The sequence below is a fragment of the Panthera leo genome, chromosome D4 (genome assembly GCF_018350215.1).
Source record: "Panthera leo isolate Ple1 chromosome D4, P.leo_Ple1_pat1.1, whole genome shotgun sequence".
NCBI classification, from domain to species: Eukaryota; Metazoa; Chordata; class Mammalia; order Carnivora; family Felidae; genus Panthera; species Panthera leo.
Window position 1 is genome coordinate 13,244,206 of NC_056691.1, and position 18,806 is coordinate 13,263,011.

Sequence of the window (18,806 nt, forward strand, 5' to 3'; positions counted from 1 at the left end):
CTTCTAATGCTGAATGTAATGTCCTTGATGACTGTCAATGGTGTCTCCAACAGCAGAGACCCATCATTCAGTTTTAAATATTTTCAAGTTTCTCATCCTCTTGTTTTTTCCTCTTTGGAAATGGGTCATATATTTTGAACTAGTTGGACAATCATTTTTGAAAGAAATAAAATGAACTGAACGCCCTTAAGAAATCCATGTAAATAAAAATGTGAACAGAAAAATCTACCAGTCCTGTCAAAATGAGTATTTTTATGGTATAGCTTTCTCTTCAAGGGAGGAATTTTCAAGTCTAACAGATGTTTGAAACTAAGAACAGCTGTGATAAAGAAATAAATGAGGTGATTCATGCTAAATCAACTTCTCAAGCCAACTGGGTTCCAGGGACAAAATTTGGCAGAGGGTGCAAAGTGCTTGCAGCAACAGTGCCATGACTGGTGTGAGGAGAATGCACGCCAGGCACAGCAAGTGAGGAGGCTCTTTCTGAAAACATCAGAAGGCTAATTTGTATACATTTAAAAGGAGTTTCCGAAAGCATGGTCTATGGACCATTCTGGTTGGGATCACCTCAAGTTTGTTTTCACATAGAGTTTCCTGTACCTCAGCCCAGGTACACCGAATCAGGATACTTAGGGGAACCTGTGTCTCCTAACACTTTCTGGGTGATTCTCAGGCATGCTAAAGTGTGACAACCACCTGCCTATTTTGAATGTATTCTGTGTAACAAGTGGCCAAGAAGTGAGCTGAGCAAATCTCAGAGAAACATGGTTGATCCATCCTGTGCAATCTTCACTTGATATTGATGGGCTGTCTAAAAGTCATGGGCAGTGGTTCTCCGAAAAGGATTTCTTTACCATGATGGCTTATGCAGCTCTGTGTTCTTTCTAATGTTTGCTGTTTATGTTCAAGGCCACACGTTCCCAGCCTGGAGCTGAGCAATTCTAAAGCAAATTTAATCAATTTAGAGAACTGATTGACTGATAGGGATCAATAGAACTTTTCCCCTCACTAGTACTTTCCTCCATGAACTCTACATAATTGTTTTTTAGTCAATGCTTTATTCTTTCCATGCTGACACAACATGGAGGGACCAAACAGCAAACTGGAAGACGGAGTATTTTCTTTTGAACTTTCCTAAATAAATGAAGCTACTCCAGCCTTGAGGAACTTAGATACGATGGCACAGGTATCTATATATCAATATCTTTAATATATTCCACAGAGGGGAAAATTGCAATATAAAAATTGCAATTCAATAATTATAGGCATTAGTATATTTATAAATTATATATAATTTAATTGATTTTATTGGATTAAATTAATTTGTCAATTAACTTGATTTCATTAAACTGAAATATATAAATTCAATATGTAAATATATATTATATATAAATAACATGCAAATGTATTTAAATATATATTTGGGTATATATAAATTCAACATAATTGTATGTATGTACACATACAAACACACCATCTCTTTTATTGTCTTTCTTTCAATACTCTTCAAACTGATTTTTTTTTTCTGTGTTGAGTTACACAAAAGAGGGTCAAATATTAGCTTTTCTTGTCTTCCAGGCTGATCCTCAGTTTGGATCCAGTTTTTGATGGAAAAGGGGAACAGGAGCAATAAAGACTATTATGCCATTATGTAAGTAATTAACACCCAACGTGGGGCTGGAACTCATGACCTTGAGATCAAAAGTCGCATGCTCTACCAGCTAAGCCAGTCAGGCACCCCTGAAGAGATTCTTGGGGGAAATGCCACACTCAAGTACTTTGTCCTCTGGCCTCTTGTACGTTTATCACAGCACATGTGACCTTCTAGTTATCTGTAATTCATGGCTGTGTTTTAACCTCCATTATAAAATCTCTGCCAGGGCCATGTCTTGCTCATTCTCTAACAGTTACGTTGAGGGCATATAGTAGGCACTCAATAAAGGTTAACTTAGAAAACGGTTTACAAAAACAACACCCCTTTTTGAATAAAGCTCCTGGTATGCTTTGTCTATACAAGATGTTTCCAACTTTCTTCCCATCCCTTCTGAGAAAGTTACAAAACAGAATCAAGTTTTGACATGCTTTCTTATAGAAAATTCTAGAAAAGAGACAAGGTAAGATGAAATTAATGGAAACTAAAATAGACACTGGAAGTCAGCATGCTTGATATTTGTTTCCTTCTTTCTCACTTGACATTCCAATTATGTCTAAATCATATTGGGATACAGACTACTGAGATCAATTACTTCCTTTCAGCAGATCTTATAGAGAAAAATGATAGGGCTGTGACATCCTTCAGCCTTAGATGGAAATCTCTCAAGCAGAAGAAAACATTAGTAACCACTGCATGGAGTGATATGCCCTAGGGAATACAGACTGCACCTGGATTTCTAAAATGGCTAGTTTTCTGGTGACTTCCTCCTGACTTTGGTCACTTTGATGTATATTTGGAGAGAAGCAAACTTTCGTTACATCCGTGCTAGGACACAGTGATATAATTTGAAGCCATGCAATGGATTTTTCCTTTCTCATCTCTACTTTGTGTTCCATTTATGCCTTTACCTCAGTTAATCAGAAAATAAAGGGATCTTTATTAAGTCCCCTTTAAACAGGAAAATCAGATTTTTTTTCCTTGAAATATATTATCTATTCTCTTCCTCAAGAACAAGCCATTAGTGGCTCAGTGTTTCTCCATGATATCTAATACAAATTCCAGACAAATACGAATGTGAACAGTCTATTGGCGTCTGCCCCTTGGTGCCGTCCCCAGAGTTATCAACAGTCTATGTAAGAGCTTTAAGGCTTTCTGTTACCACAAGCTCTACTTCTTGTCCTAGGCTCTCTAAAAATATTTTCGGGAAGAAGACACCAAAATAAATGTAAGACTTAGTAATAAAATCCAGATAAATGAGGAGCATCCCTTAGAGTACACATTTGTTCGGGATGCCTTTTTCACACTGACATCTTTCATCTGTGTGGCACTTTCTCAATGGCTGATAAATGAGGAGCTACACCACATTTCTCTGCAACCTGAGACTTAGTTACTTTCCAAGCAAACTAATCTCTGACTTTAACTGCAGGCAGCTACCACCTGAAAGGTGTTCTGACTGTAAGCAAAGTTGGTCAGCTTGCTTCCTCAACACAGCAAAATGTGGAATCTTCCTATTTGAAAACTTAGGTAAGTGAATCTAATGCCACTTGGGTAGCATCAATCTGTTTGTTGGCAGTGTTTAGTCAGTTGTGATTCAGAAAAGAAAAATTTGATAATATTTTTAGGGAATGAAATTAGTCCAGGAAAGTGAGTTGTGACTCATTTTAAAACTATGACAGATGAGAAATAGGATGATCTAGTTTGACATTAAGGGAAAAAGAGAGTTTGGCCATTTCTTTCTGGTAGCACCTGCTGCAGGGCAGAGAGGGAGAAGAAGGCAAATGAATTCAATTGCAGTTGCCCTCCTAGTGTATCCAAACCCATTTACTTTGGGATGGATACGCTCTATCTTCCTTTACCTCAAGTAATCTCATCGACACAAGTTAGTTTTGCCAATTCCGATTTGCTTCCTAAGTGATGACCTTTCAAATTCATATTCTTAGAAGTTGGTTAACAATAGGGAATTTAAGGGCAAAATACCAAGTTCATAAAAGTTAAAATACAAGGTGTGTAAATTTCATTCACTCCTTTCAGATTATAAAGTGAAAAGCTTTATAGCTAAATATACACACTTACAGTCCTTGGACCTGTGTGATTTAACAATCTATAAATGAGTTTAAAAATGCTTACATCATATTTAAATCACCAAAGGGGCACCTGGATGGCACAGTCAGTTAAGCGTCTGACTCTTGGTCTGGGCTCAGGTCATGATCTCACACTTTGTGAGTTTGAGCCCCACATCTACACTGATGGTGCAGAGCCTGCTTGGGATTCTATCTCTCCTTTTTCTTTTTCTTTTTAGCATAAAGCAAACACACTACTGCAAAATAATGTTCTTTGGAAATGTTTTTTTTTTAATTTTTTCTAACATTTATTCGTTTTTGAGAGACAGAGAGAAACAGAGTGCAAGTGGGAGTGGGACAGAGAGAGAGGGAGACACAGAGGCCAAAGCAGGCTCCAGGCTCTGAGCTGTCAGCACAGAGCCTGACGTGGGCTCATGAACCATGAACCATGAGATGATGACTGAGCTAAAGTTGGATGCTTAACCGACTGAGCCACTCAGGAGCCCTTGGAAATGTTCTTTTTAAATTGGTTGCATATGTGTGGCTGGACTACTTTTTATCAAGCTAAATAAACTTGATTCTGGCAGTTATTCAGATGACACAGACAAACATCTGAATTCTTTTGATCATGATAAATTTATAATTGCTTTCCTGGAGCAAGAGCATACATTTATTATAACACCATATAAAATAAATAAATATAGATCTATCTATTTGGATTGGCAAATACAAAGCTTCTCTTGAAGCTTCTATTTTCTTAATAAGTGTTTCTAAACGGTTCTTAAATTTTTTTAAGTTTTAATCTTAATAATTCCCAAGGTATGAAATCATATCTTAATTCTTTATCTCCACGCGGGTTATGTGCATGACTTCATACTCTTTGATAATCAACCATGGTTTACATGTTTGCATAGATCCCATATAGATTATGCTTTTGCATATTTTGGTCATAAAATAATCAGAACTAAAACTAAGCTTTGGTTTTAAAACTAAAATTTCCAATTAAAGTTAAAAAGGCATGGTATTTCTGCCTCCTAATTTGGATCTGGGTCAGGGGGAAGAAAAGAATCCCCGTGTTGTAGGGTTGGTCGGCTTGGACCAACAAGTAGGTTTACACGTAGGAATGCATTGATTTTATCTTTGGGGATACATGCAATAATACAAAAAATTAAGAAATTCTAATGTAAAGGGGACGCTGAAGGGAACTTAAGTTACTTAAGAGACGGTGCCGTTGAGGTAACATATAAGAAACAACCAAGGCACAGGCCACAAAAATCCATTTCAGTGAACTTTTTAAGAGAGCAGAAAGAATCCTGACCTGGGATCGTGGGCTATGCGACCTTGGGAAACCACGTAATTGCTCTGTGTATCTGTCCCCTGGGTTAAAAAATACAGAGTTCCACTCCCCCAGCTCTAAAATGTGTAACATTTCCCCTACATATAAAACAGAATCAGGAAGAGCAACTTATCAAAAATTGTAACATTTTCACACTATACAACCCATGATAATGACAAAAAGTAGGCCCTGGGTCCGGACCTTAATTGTGTACAGACTTTAAAAACCTGAAATGTTAGGATGAAGAGCTCACTTTTCCATGAATTTTCTGAAAGGGAAATGTGCCTTCTGAATTCAAACTTGCATTTACTTTGTGGAAATACAATAAAATAATTGCAAGCATTAGGAAGAAAAAAAGTTAGCAGAAGCTAAAAACTGTATAAAGTCTTTAGTTCTTTCTGAAAAAGAAACACGTTGCTATATTTAAATCAATGAGAACGATGGCTACATTTTTAATAAAAGCAAAGCACAGTTGAGGATCCTGAATTCTGGTTGGTAACAGACATGGAGATGTTCAGGCAAATGTTCTTTTTAGTTTCTTAGCTATAAAATGGACCAATATTTACAATGAAAGGAGAAGACAGAATTTAAATTTGCCAGGAAGCAAACTCCAACTTCATGCTCATGAATATTGTTTTTTCTTTTCTTTTTCACATCAGAAGCTTTAAGGCGCCCCCAAATCACTGTCAGTGTTTGCAACGTTAGTGGGAAGCCAGTGACTCTCCTACGTGTGTCTCCTTTCTTTCCCATATTTAGGCTCACACACTTATCAGGGAAGGGGGCTGGGTTAACACTCACCTGGAGCACTGCTGGGTCTCGGGCAAAGACAAGGAAAGGAATGGGAGAGAAAACACACTACTGGGCTGCCAGGAGGAGCCTGTTGTAAGGAAGGCTACGTGGCAGACAGGTGGAGAAGGGAGTGTCCTGAGCAGCCAAGCTTGCCAGTCACTTACTACTAATCATTACATGCTTATCTACTTATTAGACTTACTATGAGCTCTTTGATGGCAGGGAGAGTTGTTATTCTTTTTTCCCATCTCTGTGTGTGGCACCCAGTAGACACTCGATGTATGTTTGTAAAAGGGATGAACAAAAGACCCCATCTCCTTTGGGGCTCCTTTCGCCCACCAGTTTCATGTGTTAGGAGAATTGTTTCGGTTAGCAAGTTCCTTATTTAAAAATTCAATGACTTAGGGGTGCCTGGCTGGCTCTGTCAGAAGGGTATGTGATCCTTAATCTCGGGGTCATGGGTTTGAGCCCCACGTTGGGTATAGAGATTACTTAAATAAATAACAACTTTAAAAATTTGAATGAAATAAAAATTCAGTGATGCCCCCCTGAGTTTTCCTCCTTAAACCCATTTATACCTTGGGGCAAGTCACTTTAATCTAATAATATCCAAGACTGCTTGGATGTCACCATTCCCTGGGTGGGACCTCAGATTGACAGGGAAGGCTGTGGAGGGAAGTCTTCCTTGCAGTGGGGGGGTGGGGGCTGTGGACTGTTGAGAGTAGCATTAGGGGGTAGACAGACCAAGGAAAGTTCGCGGTGGCGTGGCGGGGAGTCCAGGAGGGGCTTAACGAGGAACAGAGTGTTTATAGACTCTGCTTTCTGAGCCAATCTACAGGGATCTGACAGCACAGGCCACCGGAAGTTTTCATTAAGGTGTCGCCTTTGTGAACATGCAGCAGTCTGGCGAAGCTGGTGTTCGGAGGCTGAGCCTGGAGGCTGCACATCCCAGCTTTTCCCAAGGTACTAACCCGATCTATATGGTCCAGGTTAGCTGTGCCGTGTGTGTGAAAACCCAGTTCCTATTTCTCCTTAGTGAGAGGGGCAAAAGAGAGAAGAAATCAAAGAAGAGAAAGGCTACCGAGTCCTATGACCCTTCCTTTCCCTTTGTCCTCTTTATTGGGCTAGTCCAGTGGAGATTTCATGGAATGTCTCAGTTCCCAGGACATTTAGAATACGTTCCCCTGCTCTTCCCCACCACCTTCCCAAACCAAACATCTTAATCGACTAATACCATCTTTCCAAGTTTGGAACATAGGCTTCATACTCATTACCTACCCGCCTTCTTCTGAATATTTATGCCCAAAGGCCAGGATGTCAGATGCCCGTCCACTCCCATCGCAGACAACAACTGGCACGGGAGGGGTGTCTCGAAGGTACTCCAAGACAATGGAGATCACATTGGGTCCTCCTTCCACAATGAGTGCCACCACCGGAACGCCTTGACCGATTCCTGCATTAAAAAAGGAAAAGAAAAGGAAAAAAAAGAGAAAAGAACACAAAGCCAGCAAACCAAAGAAACAAAAAGAGAAACAAAAAGCACAAACTAAAATTACTGAGCACGGGGGAGATAACACATGAAGGGATAAAATACGGAGCAAAATTTTTACAGACTCCTGTAGCAGAAGGTTCCCACCAGGGGGTCTGTTTGACTTTGCCCTCTCCCCAGAGCTCCTGGGATGCTGGGGTCAGTGAAGGCACCGATTGCCATACTTTTATAGGAGGGGGTGCATAGGGCGAGGAGGGAGAGAAAGGAATCGGTTAGTAGATGAAACACTGAGCCAGCAACCAGAAGATTGGAAGTGAAACGTGACCTTAAGCAAGTCTCATATGTACCCAGTTGTTCAGTTTCCTACGTGAAAAATGGGAATTTAAAACAGGCCAGATCCCTGAAGTCATCAGAGGCACCAAGAAAATGCCTGAATGGTTCTCTTTATTAAAGACTCAACAAATCAAAATCAGCTGGAGGCACATTTTCACTTGTTGAGTTAACTACTAGCTACATTAGTAGTCTATCTATGTCTGACCATAAATGATAAGCTTGATTATTGATTCTTAATAGAGTAACAGTCACAATAAAGTACCCAGGAGACATATCATCTGCCATCTGCTACTGCTTTGTCCTTAGCCACCGAGCAAGGTGCCAGGCTCATGATGGGTCTTCTGGAAACATTTGCTGAATTCAGTTGAATTCAGGGGTGTGTGTGGGGGGGTGTCACAGACTTTTTCTAAACTATTTAAGCTATTATCAGTGAGCTATAAGATGTAAAAAGTACCCTAACATCAGCACTCACATATGGTTCAACTTGACATTTTAAAGAGAAGTATTAAAAATGAATGTCCATGAGAGACATGATGAAAAAGATTTGAAGTACATTTTCAAGAGTTCTCTCAAGTGCCATCATTGTTCATTGAATAACTTCTTTTGCTCATTTTGGTATCACACTATATTTTCTCACTTTACCTTCCCAGAATAGTTAAGGAATTGAGCAGTACCATAAAAATGAGATGGTTTCGTACAGAACAGTTATCTTAAAAAAGAAATAATCAAGATTCTGTGCCACTTCTGTAAATATGAACTAAAAAAAGCCTTCAATCATCTCCATTTCCCCCCTTCTCCTGCCTGCTATGTTTTTTTTTTTTCTTTTATCAAGAAACTGCTGCCCTGTGAGAAATAATAGTTTGAGGTTTGGTTCCTTGCTCCATTAATAAGAGACTGTATTTGACTTGTGTGACCTATTACACTTCTAAAGTGTATCAGTGTCCTGGGGCCTTCTCTTTTCTAAGTCAGTGTTTCTCATGGTTTGATTTTCATCTTAAAGGAAATGTCCAAAATGTCAGTTACACAAAAATGGGTGCCATTTTTATATCAACATTTAAAACCTGTAAGAAAATGACAATTGTTGTCCCCAAATTTCTTTTTGTGCTCCAGAGGGTATGAGGAGGGAGGGATAACCCATGGTCCCATCTGATTCTTCTGTGGATGGAGAACTTTTGAGAATTACTCCTTCAAATCCAAGGAGAGGGAAGCAAAAGATTATGCTTTTGACCAAAAGGCCCTTAACGATTGAGACAAAAGGGCACTTTAAAACTTTAAAACTATTTACGTGTCTGTAGAGGAGACATTTTCCTCACTGCTGATGAGGAGGATTAAGTAACTTCCTACTGAAAGGCACTTTGAAGATTAAGGGCTAACTTGAAATGTTAATACAGCACACTTCTTTTGGAGGAGAACTTGTTGACATAAGAAATATCCACCCCTATATGGGTTTGTATGTTTTTTAAAGTTTATTTATTTTCAGAGCGTGGAGGGGAGGGGCAGAGAGGGAGGGAGAAAGAGAATCCCAAGGAGGCTCAGTGCTGTCAGTGTAAAGCCCAATGTGGGGCCCAGACTCACAAATGGTGAGATGATGAGCTGAGCCAGAATCAAGAGTCAGATGCTTAACCGGCTGAGCCACCCAGGTGCCCTGGGTTTTTATTTCAACGCCTTAAAAAAGGGTCTCTTTTCCAATGTTTAAAATTATTTTATGAGGTATTTGCCAAAGTACTATGCTATTTAATTTTTCCCTTTGCCTTGGTTTAGCACATGCTACCACATTGTTTCATGTCAAGGAACAATTATATCCCATACCTGCGTTTTTTTATACCTAATGATATGTTTAGACTCATTCTAGGATCTTCCAAGAGAAGCCTTTGCCAAGTTCTGATCTTGAGCACTGGTTCTGTCAGTGGGATCTTTACTTCAACTCACAGACCAGCTGTGATCCACTTAAAGTTCTCATGGAGAAAGAAGTCCTAGAATGGGCCTTCTAGAATGTTTCAGTTATCTAGAATCTACCAGACAATAGGCAAGATGGCTGGAAACCTCTCTTCCCTTTGAGAGGATATATAGGAGCAAAGGATCAATTTACATAGGATACATTGAGAGCAACAAACAAATGATTTCATAACAATGTATTTCTCAATGTACCAAAGTGTTGTAACCCCTAGAAATACAGAAATATTTTAGATGATTAAATTTCCTAATTTCAGAATGAAGCTGTTACCAATTCAAATATTAAAACAAATATATAAATTTATATTACTATTATTATTATATTATAATCCAGTGCTAAAAATTGGATAAAGTATCAAAGTATCATCTCCCTTTGCATAAATACTGAATATATCTGGCCTCTACATTCTCACCCATTTCCTACAGTGATAATACATGGAAATTTATTCTATAGACAATAAAAGCCCTTATAGCCTAATACAAAAGCACTTCTGAATATCTTAGTTATGAAAGGTAGAGAATCAGGCTATACCTAAAAATACCATGCTTTGTGTAAATTTAGCCTGCCAGTATATGGTAACATTGTCTTTCTGTCAGGACACACACACACACACACACACACACACACACACACACACATTGCCTTTGTTTCCGAGAAAAAAAAATGATATCAAATAATCAGTAATGAACTAACGAAGTGGTTCTTAGCCTATTTTTTTTGGAGATAAGGATCTTTGAATATTTTTGTGAATCTGATTAAATCTACTGACCCTTTCTCCAGAAAAATAAGTGCACATATGGATAGTCACAAAAATATTTCTATGCAATTTCAAGGGTTTATGGATCTTTGAAAGAGATTCATGAAAACTTGTGAATGGACCCTTACCAAACTCCAACCTAAATTAAGCACATTGATATAGCTATAAAGAACATCAGTTTGAAGCTCACTGGGGCCTGTGAGGCAAGTTCTAGAATGGGTTTGCCAACAAAATTCTATGCCCAAGGGAACAATATCATGCTATTGTTGCCCATTTATATTGACTGGCTAAACTTCAGAATAAACACTATCTGTAGGATGTCACCGTTCCCTCCATTCTTTCTCTCTTGTTTCTCCTTATTTCTTCTGTTCACACTTTAGTTTCTAAGTTACATTTTGGACACAGGATATTAAAAATACTCTAGAGAAAGTCATAAATGTAAAAATTAGAATCTGTGGTATATGACTCCATTAGTAAAGAAAAGGCTTTTTAAAATACCATGAATACCATTTTCTATTAATGACATAAAGAAAACATTTTTCTTTATGGAATCCACTGCATGTTCAGCTGAATTCACATGGCACATTTCTATTTTCTTTATGCCCATAACAAAATTAGTATAAATTCCTTTGAAGATAATCACAAATTTATACCTTGCTCAGCAAACCTACTAGCCATTCACATACACAGACACACAAAATAGCTGTTTAGATCTATAGTTTTAAAAAATATAACCTCTATTATTCAGGAAGCTTTTTCATTTTATCTAGAGCCCTCAGAGACTTCTGTGTGTGTGAATACTTTTCCTGTGCTTTTGGGGAAAAATAGGTTAATTCTTTAGTCGATTGCAATAATTTTACATGTTTCACCATAACCAAAGACTTTCAGCCGTTCTCAGAGATTTCCATTAGAATTTAATTTTAGACCAATGTGGAGATGCTTAAGCAGGAAGAGGCTTTGCCACACTCTTTCGCTTTTGCAGTGGTGGAACTGGAGGCCTAGCCTTCAAAAATGTGGGCTTGGGCAATGGATTTAACAGCTACATTCTACAATGTTCCAGCCTGACCTACGGCTTTCAAATTACAGACCCCACCCCAATTAATTGTTCTTTGCAGAAGATATTCTCTTGGACTTGTGTCACATTTTGTTCTGACTGCTATGTACCTTAGCCTGGGTTCCCAATAAGGCAGAAAGTGTCAAAATTGGCTTAACCAAAGACTGGGTTGGGCGTTGGGAGGAAGGAAGGTGGCAGGAATAGGAGAATGTCTTCAAACTCCAAAAGCATCCTCTTTCTTTCTCCCTCTCTTCTCTCCCTCTCTGCTGACATGAGATAATAATCTGTGATCAGTTCAGGCACTTGTAAAAACATTCAGTCTGTTGTACGTGAAATGCCTGGATAATGTGAGAATTCTGATCAAAGTAAATTAACACTTTGGTTTCATGTCACATCACCGTATATGATCTAAAATCCCTATGGTCCTAAGGAATAATTTGCTATTGGACAATGGTTCATATTTATATGGAGATGGAGTATAGAAGGTTGATCTTAGGTAGGTTGTAATGACCTAGGCCACAGATCGTGTGATCTGTGAAAGGAGGGCTCAAACTTTATGTGAGAAATGACTTCCCAAAGGTCTTAATGCATTCAAGACTGAGAATGTTAATGGTGGGTGGGCATTTCTCTCAACCGCTAAAGTTGTGTAGCAATAACATGAACATAACTAATTCACTGGCCTTGTCAGCTGTGGGAGTATGTGATTCTTGATGATTTAGAAGTTTGTGTGGAGAATTCACATGCTTTGAAACTATGCGTATAGTAAGACTTTACCAGTGTATTTTATGTTTCACAATTTTTAATTTCCATAATTAAAATTTGCTTAAAATTATAAAACATTGAATGTGCCCCCTTCATCCAACTTCCCACTTGAACAGCCTGGTCTTTGGTTCAATGGCTGACTCTACCAACAGAACATTGGCCATTATCTCCTGTATTTGGACTACATAATGAGGTCATAAAAACTCAGCAACTTCCTAAGGTCTTGCACTTTTCCAAACAGAACCTTGCACAGACTTCGGGGACATTAGCAATTACTATAGTGATGGGAAGAGAAGCAGTAAGCTATTTGCCTCATTTTAATGGACACTAATTTGCTACCTACTTGAGAAATAATGGCTGAAGTTTGCATAATACTGCATAACACCACAACTTTCAACAGATACTTTCAGATTGAGATTCTTCATGTTCTTGTCGATTTAGTGAATCTTTTCTATGGTCTGAGAAATTGGAGATAGATTTGTGAAAAGTATGTAAATCTGGTAATCACTTGTGTTCAAGTGACAACACTTAAAACTATTCTTGTTCGTTAAGTTTAATTAGGAAGATTCATAACACATGAATATTCAGGTACAATGATAGGATATTATTATCCAGAAAGAGAATATTTTTATATGCTGTATTTTATAAAAGGAAAAATGATTGGAAATCCTTAAGCTACCAAGGAACAGAACGAGACCAAGAAAATATCTAGGGGCCGACAAGAAAAGAATACATTTCATTTTAAGTAGAATATCTTTGCAGTTCTTCTATGGAGGCAGATGTTTTGGATATTGCCTTCATGTTTTAGAGGTAGAATATGCTATCTATTCCAGACAACAGAACTATAACTGGAGTGAGTCTGGCCTTACTTGGAAACGGGTAATGAACCCAATTATCTTTTAGTGAATCCTGGTGAGGTAACCAATTGGTGAATGCCAAACCCATCGCAAATCAATCCTGTGTGTCATTATTATTACTATACCTTTTCATCACTATAATTCTGCACCTAATGCTTAGGAAAGCATCTGGGAATATCAAGTACCACACAAACTATTAGGCAGTAGAAATAAAGCCACATGCAACAAGACGCTTCACTTCTGGATACTTATGGTTGTCAAGTGGGAAGGAAATTCCTTGAAAGATGGCTGGGGACTTTCCTTAAGGCTGAGACTTCCCAATGTACAAATTTCCAATTCACTTTAGGACTAGGCAGGGGGAACATAATGTGAATTTCTTAAACATCCTCTCCTGTTATCAGTGATCCTTATGGCAACTCCCTTACTGATATTTAGCCTAATGGACCCCCTCCATGTATAGTCCTTCCATAATTACAGCTAATAAACACACCAGTATACCAGAATAAACACACACGTATATTTTATCTTTTCATCTAAAATCTCAGCAAATTTGTCTGGAGATAGGCAGTCGTTAAAACCCTAAAGATACAGAGTTTGAATTAACGGCAATGCCTTTCCTGGTGATAAAAGATTAAAAACCTATGGTGTAGCATTTCTTCTCCCGGGGACAGTGAATGCAAAAGCTATTGATGAATACCGCAAACCCCTTTTTGTCCAGCTTGTTTTCAATACTGTTGAACTCATCTATTTTGCGTATTATCAATGCGTATTTTCACAGGAACCGTGTACTAGCTCCTACCACCTGACTTTCATTTTAGAGATTGCCTTGCTTCGATTTTCTGTCTGGTAGCCAGAGGACCAAGGACAGACGGAGAGAGCGGATGGGCGGATGAAATGTGGATCCTGTAAGTCATGCAAAGGCGTCACTGTGGCACGCGTACTGGAAACACTGGTCATGCCCTCCCTGTCCACACTCCCCTACCGAGGAGTTGACCCGTCCACAGGTCTGCCTTGTTTGCTTCTTTTAAAGCTGGGTGGTCTAGAGGTGGGTTCCAGACCTGCAACAGGTCACATTTGCCTTTCTGGAATTGGAGTGGAAACCCAAGGGCTGAAGTGAGTTTCCGGAAAGTGGGTTGGTGGAGAGTGAAGCTTCTCTATCAGCTGAGGCTCTGGTAGGACAATGGGTGGGTGATTAAACAAGGGAAGAAGACCATGAGAAAGGAAGAAAGGGGGCAGAGGATACCACAGAGAAGGGATCATGTGGCCTGAGTGAGAGGGAAGGAAGGGTGTGTGTGTGTGAGTAAGAGAAAGAGAGAGAGATCATTTATTTAAATATATATTTAAATGTATATTATATATGTTATTTATTTTTAATTTATATATAAATTATCTAAGTCATATAAACTATAATTTATAATTGTATTTATATAAATATATTTTATATAAACTTATATAATATTACATGTTATAAAATAATATATGAATATTATAATTATTTATAAAACATACAGAACAGAGTCTGGCATTTAAGAACTACATGGTTAAACAAACACAAATATAAAGATTCTTATTTAGGGGCACCTGGGGGGCTCAGTCGGTTGAGTGTCCGACTTCTGCTCAGGTCATGATCTCACAGCTCATGGGTTCGAGCCCCGTATGGGGCTCTGTGCTGACAGCTTGGAGCCTGGAGCCTGATTCAGATTCTGCATCTCTGTCTCTGTCTCTGTCTCTGTCTCTCTCTCAAAAATAAATAAACATTAAAAAAATTTAAAAGATTCTTATATTTATTAAACTTATAAAAGATTTCCCATTTAAATGTGTATAAATATTCATGAGGATAACAGAAAAATAAATGTGCTTCATATACTTAAACCAAAAGGAGGAGTCGACAAATAATTTAAAACATGTTTTTCCAAAGTTTGAATGTCCTCTCATGCAGACCAATAATAATATGCTGAGGAAGACAAATTTTTTTTTATCTTGTATCCAAAAAGCTAAAACTATTTGTTTTGGGGTAGGTGATTCTTTCTGGTGGGGGGCGGGGGCGGTTAGGTGACTTTTTGTATCACTCCCCAAATGCTTCTACCATGGCCTCTTCTGGGTGCTTCAATCAGCTTGTTAAGCCATTTGAGTTTTGTGGTTTGGACAAAGATGTAAATGCCAAATAACAAAATCCATAAACCGACTCCAAGTATATTATATGCTAATAAACTAACTTGGCTTTTGACTTAGTCAATGGGAAACAGTTATTCCCTTACAGCACGCCAGTTCTGATTGAAATATCCTGCTATTAATGTTCATATATTACCGGGACATCCAAGTAACATTCTATGTGAATCATTTCAATAGAAAAGGAACAGCCGATCCCATGGGCTGTGGTGCAAGTATTACTTTCATAAAAGGAAAGAGCCAGCGTTTTCTTTGAGGCCATTGTTTGCAGGCTGAATGTTTTAATGTAATTGATCTAAGTCTACAAGAAAACTCGCCCAAACAAAGCCAAAGTCTTCTTAGTTTCTACTCTGTTCAAACCCACATCAAAAGGCATCCTTTGCCTTCTCAGATGTAAGGTAATCAGAGTGGTTCTAACTCCTTTGACTTTATAATACTATGCCCATCCTCCCCTTATAACAATTGTGTCTTCCTCCCCCAAATGTGAAAAGTTCTTTTCTCTCTTTAAGGAATGTCCTTTTTGACTTACTATCTGTGAGAAACTTACACTCACCCTGCAGTTTCCAGGTTCAAAGACAAGCCTTCCTGAGCCCCTTCCCCCCTTTACCCACCAGGCAGAATTAATAATTCTCACTTGTGTTGCCTCATAGCATTTTTTTTTAAAGCCCATGCCAATGAAGAGATTTTTAAAATTTGTCTATCAATTACTTTGGCATAAAAGGCATTAAAACTTTCTCATAGTGCCTTTCCTATCTCTTGAAGTTTTCTCTCATTAATTATATGTTTGGACACGTCTTTTCTCTATTAGGTGGGTTTATCTTTGTATTCCCTGCATGGCATGTACATAGTCGTTGCTACTACACATAGTAGTTGCTCACTAAAACTTGGGGTATAAAAGGCAGGATACTGAATTACTATCAAGTATACCCTGATTTCTTTTTTCTTTATTTTCTTATTTTTGTTTTTAAGAGAGAGAGAGAGAGAGAGACAGAGAGAGAGAGAGAGAGAGAGAGAGAGAGAGAGAGAGGAAGGCAGAAGGAGAGGTAGAAAGAGAGAATATTAAGCAGGCTCCACGCCCAGCAAGGAGCCCGAAGCAGGGTAGCCAAAATCAAGAATCAGCCACTAATCCGACTGAGCCACCTATGTGCCCCAATCCTGGTTTCTTATAGGTTAAATGACAATATAATTATTTCCACAGAAATTTTTAGATATTTCCTGACGTGAGCCACTTCCCCTCAATCAACTGGCCTGAGATCCAGAGCACTGAGATCTGATTTAAATTTTCATGAAATCGGGAATTTTCCCAGATGCCTAGGGTTTTATGTTCATTCATTGGCTCATTCCCGAAGTGCTTCCTGCCTTATTTCCCTGCCTCCACAGCAATCACCACCAGCTAGTTATCATCATAAATACAGTCTTCTCTGTAGCTGTCTTTAGTGGGTTCTCCTTGCTTACAGACCAAAGTCCACACTTTTCACGTGACAGGCGAGGCTCCCCGTGTTCTGGTCCAACCTTCATCTGTAGCCTCATCTCCCTCCAGATCTTCTGTTCACCTTAATTCTGGTCTCGTCAGACTATCTTCATGATCTGCCAGCTAGGATTCTGTTTTAACTTCCTCCTAGCCATCCAAATTTTCAGAGGGGAGTATCTCTCCCCACTCCCAGTTTCATGAGGAAGAGTGAGGTCTCCCGGCTTCTCCGGGGGCTCTGCCCCTAAAGGTATGTTGGTGAGGCATGAGGGGTGGGGTAAAGGCTCACTATGGGATTCTGCCAGATCTGGGGGAGCCATTAAACCCCCTTGGCCAATGGTCTTAAAGCCATACCTGCTAACTTGTCCAACAAAAACTGGTATTTTGAGTTTCATCAAGTACTTTTTTTTATTTCTGAGATTGTTCAGAATTTCGATGAGAAAGGCAGGTACTCTTTATTGTGGCCTCTCAGAGACGCCAATGCAATCTTCAGAGTCTACTTTAAATGTTACTAATTGCTGAGGTATTTCTTAACTCCCTTAGGTAGTATTAATCACTCATTCCTTTGTAGCCTGTGGCTGATTTTTTTCTTTTTTTTTTTTTTAATTTTTTTTTTAACGTTTTTTAATTTTATTTTTTGAGACAGGGAGAGACAGAGCATGAACAGGGGAGGGTCAGAGAGAGGGAGACACAGAATCGGAAACAGGCTCCAGGCTCTGAGCGGTCAGCACAGAGCCCGATGTGGGGCTCGAACTCACGGACCGCGAGATCCTGACCTGAGCCGAAGTCGGCCGCTTAACCGACTGAGCCACCCAGGCGCCCCTGATTTTTTTCCTTTATCTATGTTTTGGCAGGTATTTTATTCTGCCTTGTTTTAATGAAAGTTTCATCCACTAAATTTAAACTTCTTGAACAGACCCCTGCCCCCTGCCCCCCTTTAGGCAACATCCTGGTGTCAAAAGAGCCTCACATGTAGAAGATGGTTTCGATAATTGTGAAATAAAACAAAATTAAAATGTACAGTGCCCCAGGTACAGTGCCTTGGGACTAGCACAGTTGAAGGGACAGGAATAAATTGGTGGTTATACAGGGACCGAGTACCATATCTCAATACTATCGATGTGTATTTCTGACAGTTGACACGACAGCCATTTAAGTGGCCCCATCGTGTCCTTTCACACGCCTTAACTACCCGGCCTCAGCAGTGGTCAGAGACCTAGAGAAGGAGCTGCTGAGTCACCTGGGCCAGTGCTCACATTTCACTTGTCCATTTGGATTAGGTCTGGAAGAGTCCAGATTCTTAGCGACTCAAATAGCCAATTTCGGTTCAGCTGTCTTGTCCTTTTAAATTGAAGTCTCATTGTTTCTCAGAATTGGACCCAGCTGGAGTGACAACGTGTCCTGGCCACTGGGAGGGGAAAGACGTAAACAAAGGTTTACATTCTTCCCTTTGCTGGAACGATATCCATGAAAGCTATTACTTCCTCCACATGAAATGAATAGGGAACTACGTGACTGAAATGGAAACATAATTCTGTTCTCTCTGAGGTGATTGGTATGATTCAGCAGCAGCTACGGTGCTGTTGGCTAGAAATGACCTTCATTCACCACCAAGGTTATGAAACTAACTGACTGCCATTATCCTATATGAGACAAAGGAAGGGTACTGATTGTTTGACATCTAGTAATAGTATTTAGTCCAATTTCTGACCAGCAGTTGGCAGAAGTGATAAATTTTTATTTGACTGTCCGGGCATCTTTTCTAAAAGACAATGTGTCAAGTCCAGTCTGTTCAAATCTTTATCATGACTAAATACTCAGTGGGAAATATGGATGATGACACGAGGAACCTTCTTTCCTCTGGTTTCAAGTTCAGTGTGGATGGAGCTCCATTAGTGGAACATATCTAGCCCCTTGTCCTTCCCTTACTCCTCTCCACATGTAAAACTGAGCAACTTGATTGGGGGTGACTAATGTCTATGTTTCTTGGTTAGATAGAACAAATCTACTACTAGTCTCCCACTGAAGAGAGCTGAGCTTCTTTCTTCCTTGTCCTCCATGGACCAATGCCAGTCAATGCTATTAGTAAAGGTGTCTTTTGTAGACACAGATTTCTTTTCTGGT

General features: G+C 39.1%; 1 protein-coding gene across 1 annotated transcript in view; it reads right to left on the bottom strand.

The window, feature by feature from the left end:
- Positions 1-7,113: 7,113 nt before the first annotated feature.
- The window catches only part of LOC122204458 (transient receptor potential cation channel subfamily M member 3-like), a 68,953-nt gene continuing 57,260 nt past the window's right edge, over positions 7,114-18,806 (bottom strand). Inside the window, exon 6 of the mRNA XM_042911960.1 lies at positions 7,114-7,292. Coding sequence (XP_042767894.1) covers positions 7,114-7,292 — 179 coding nt within the window. The remainder of the gene's footprint in view (positions 7,293-18,806) is intronic.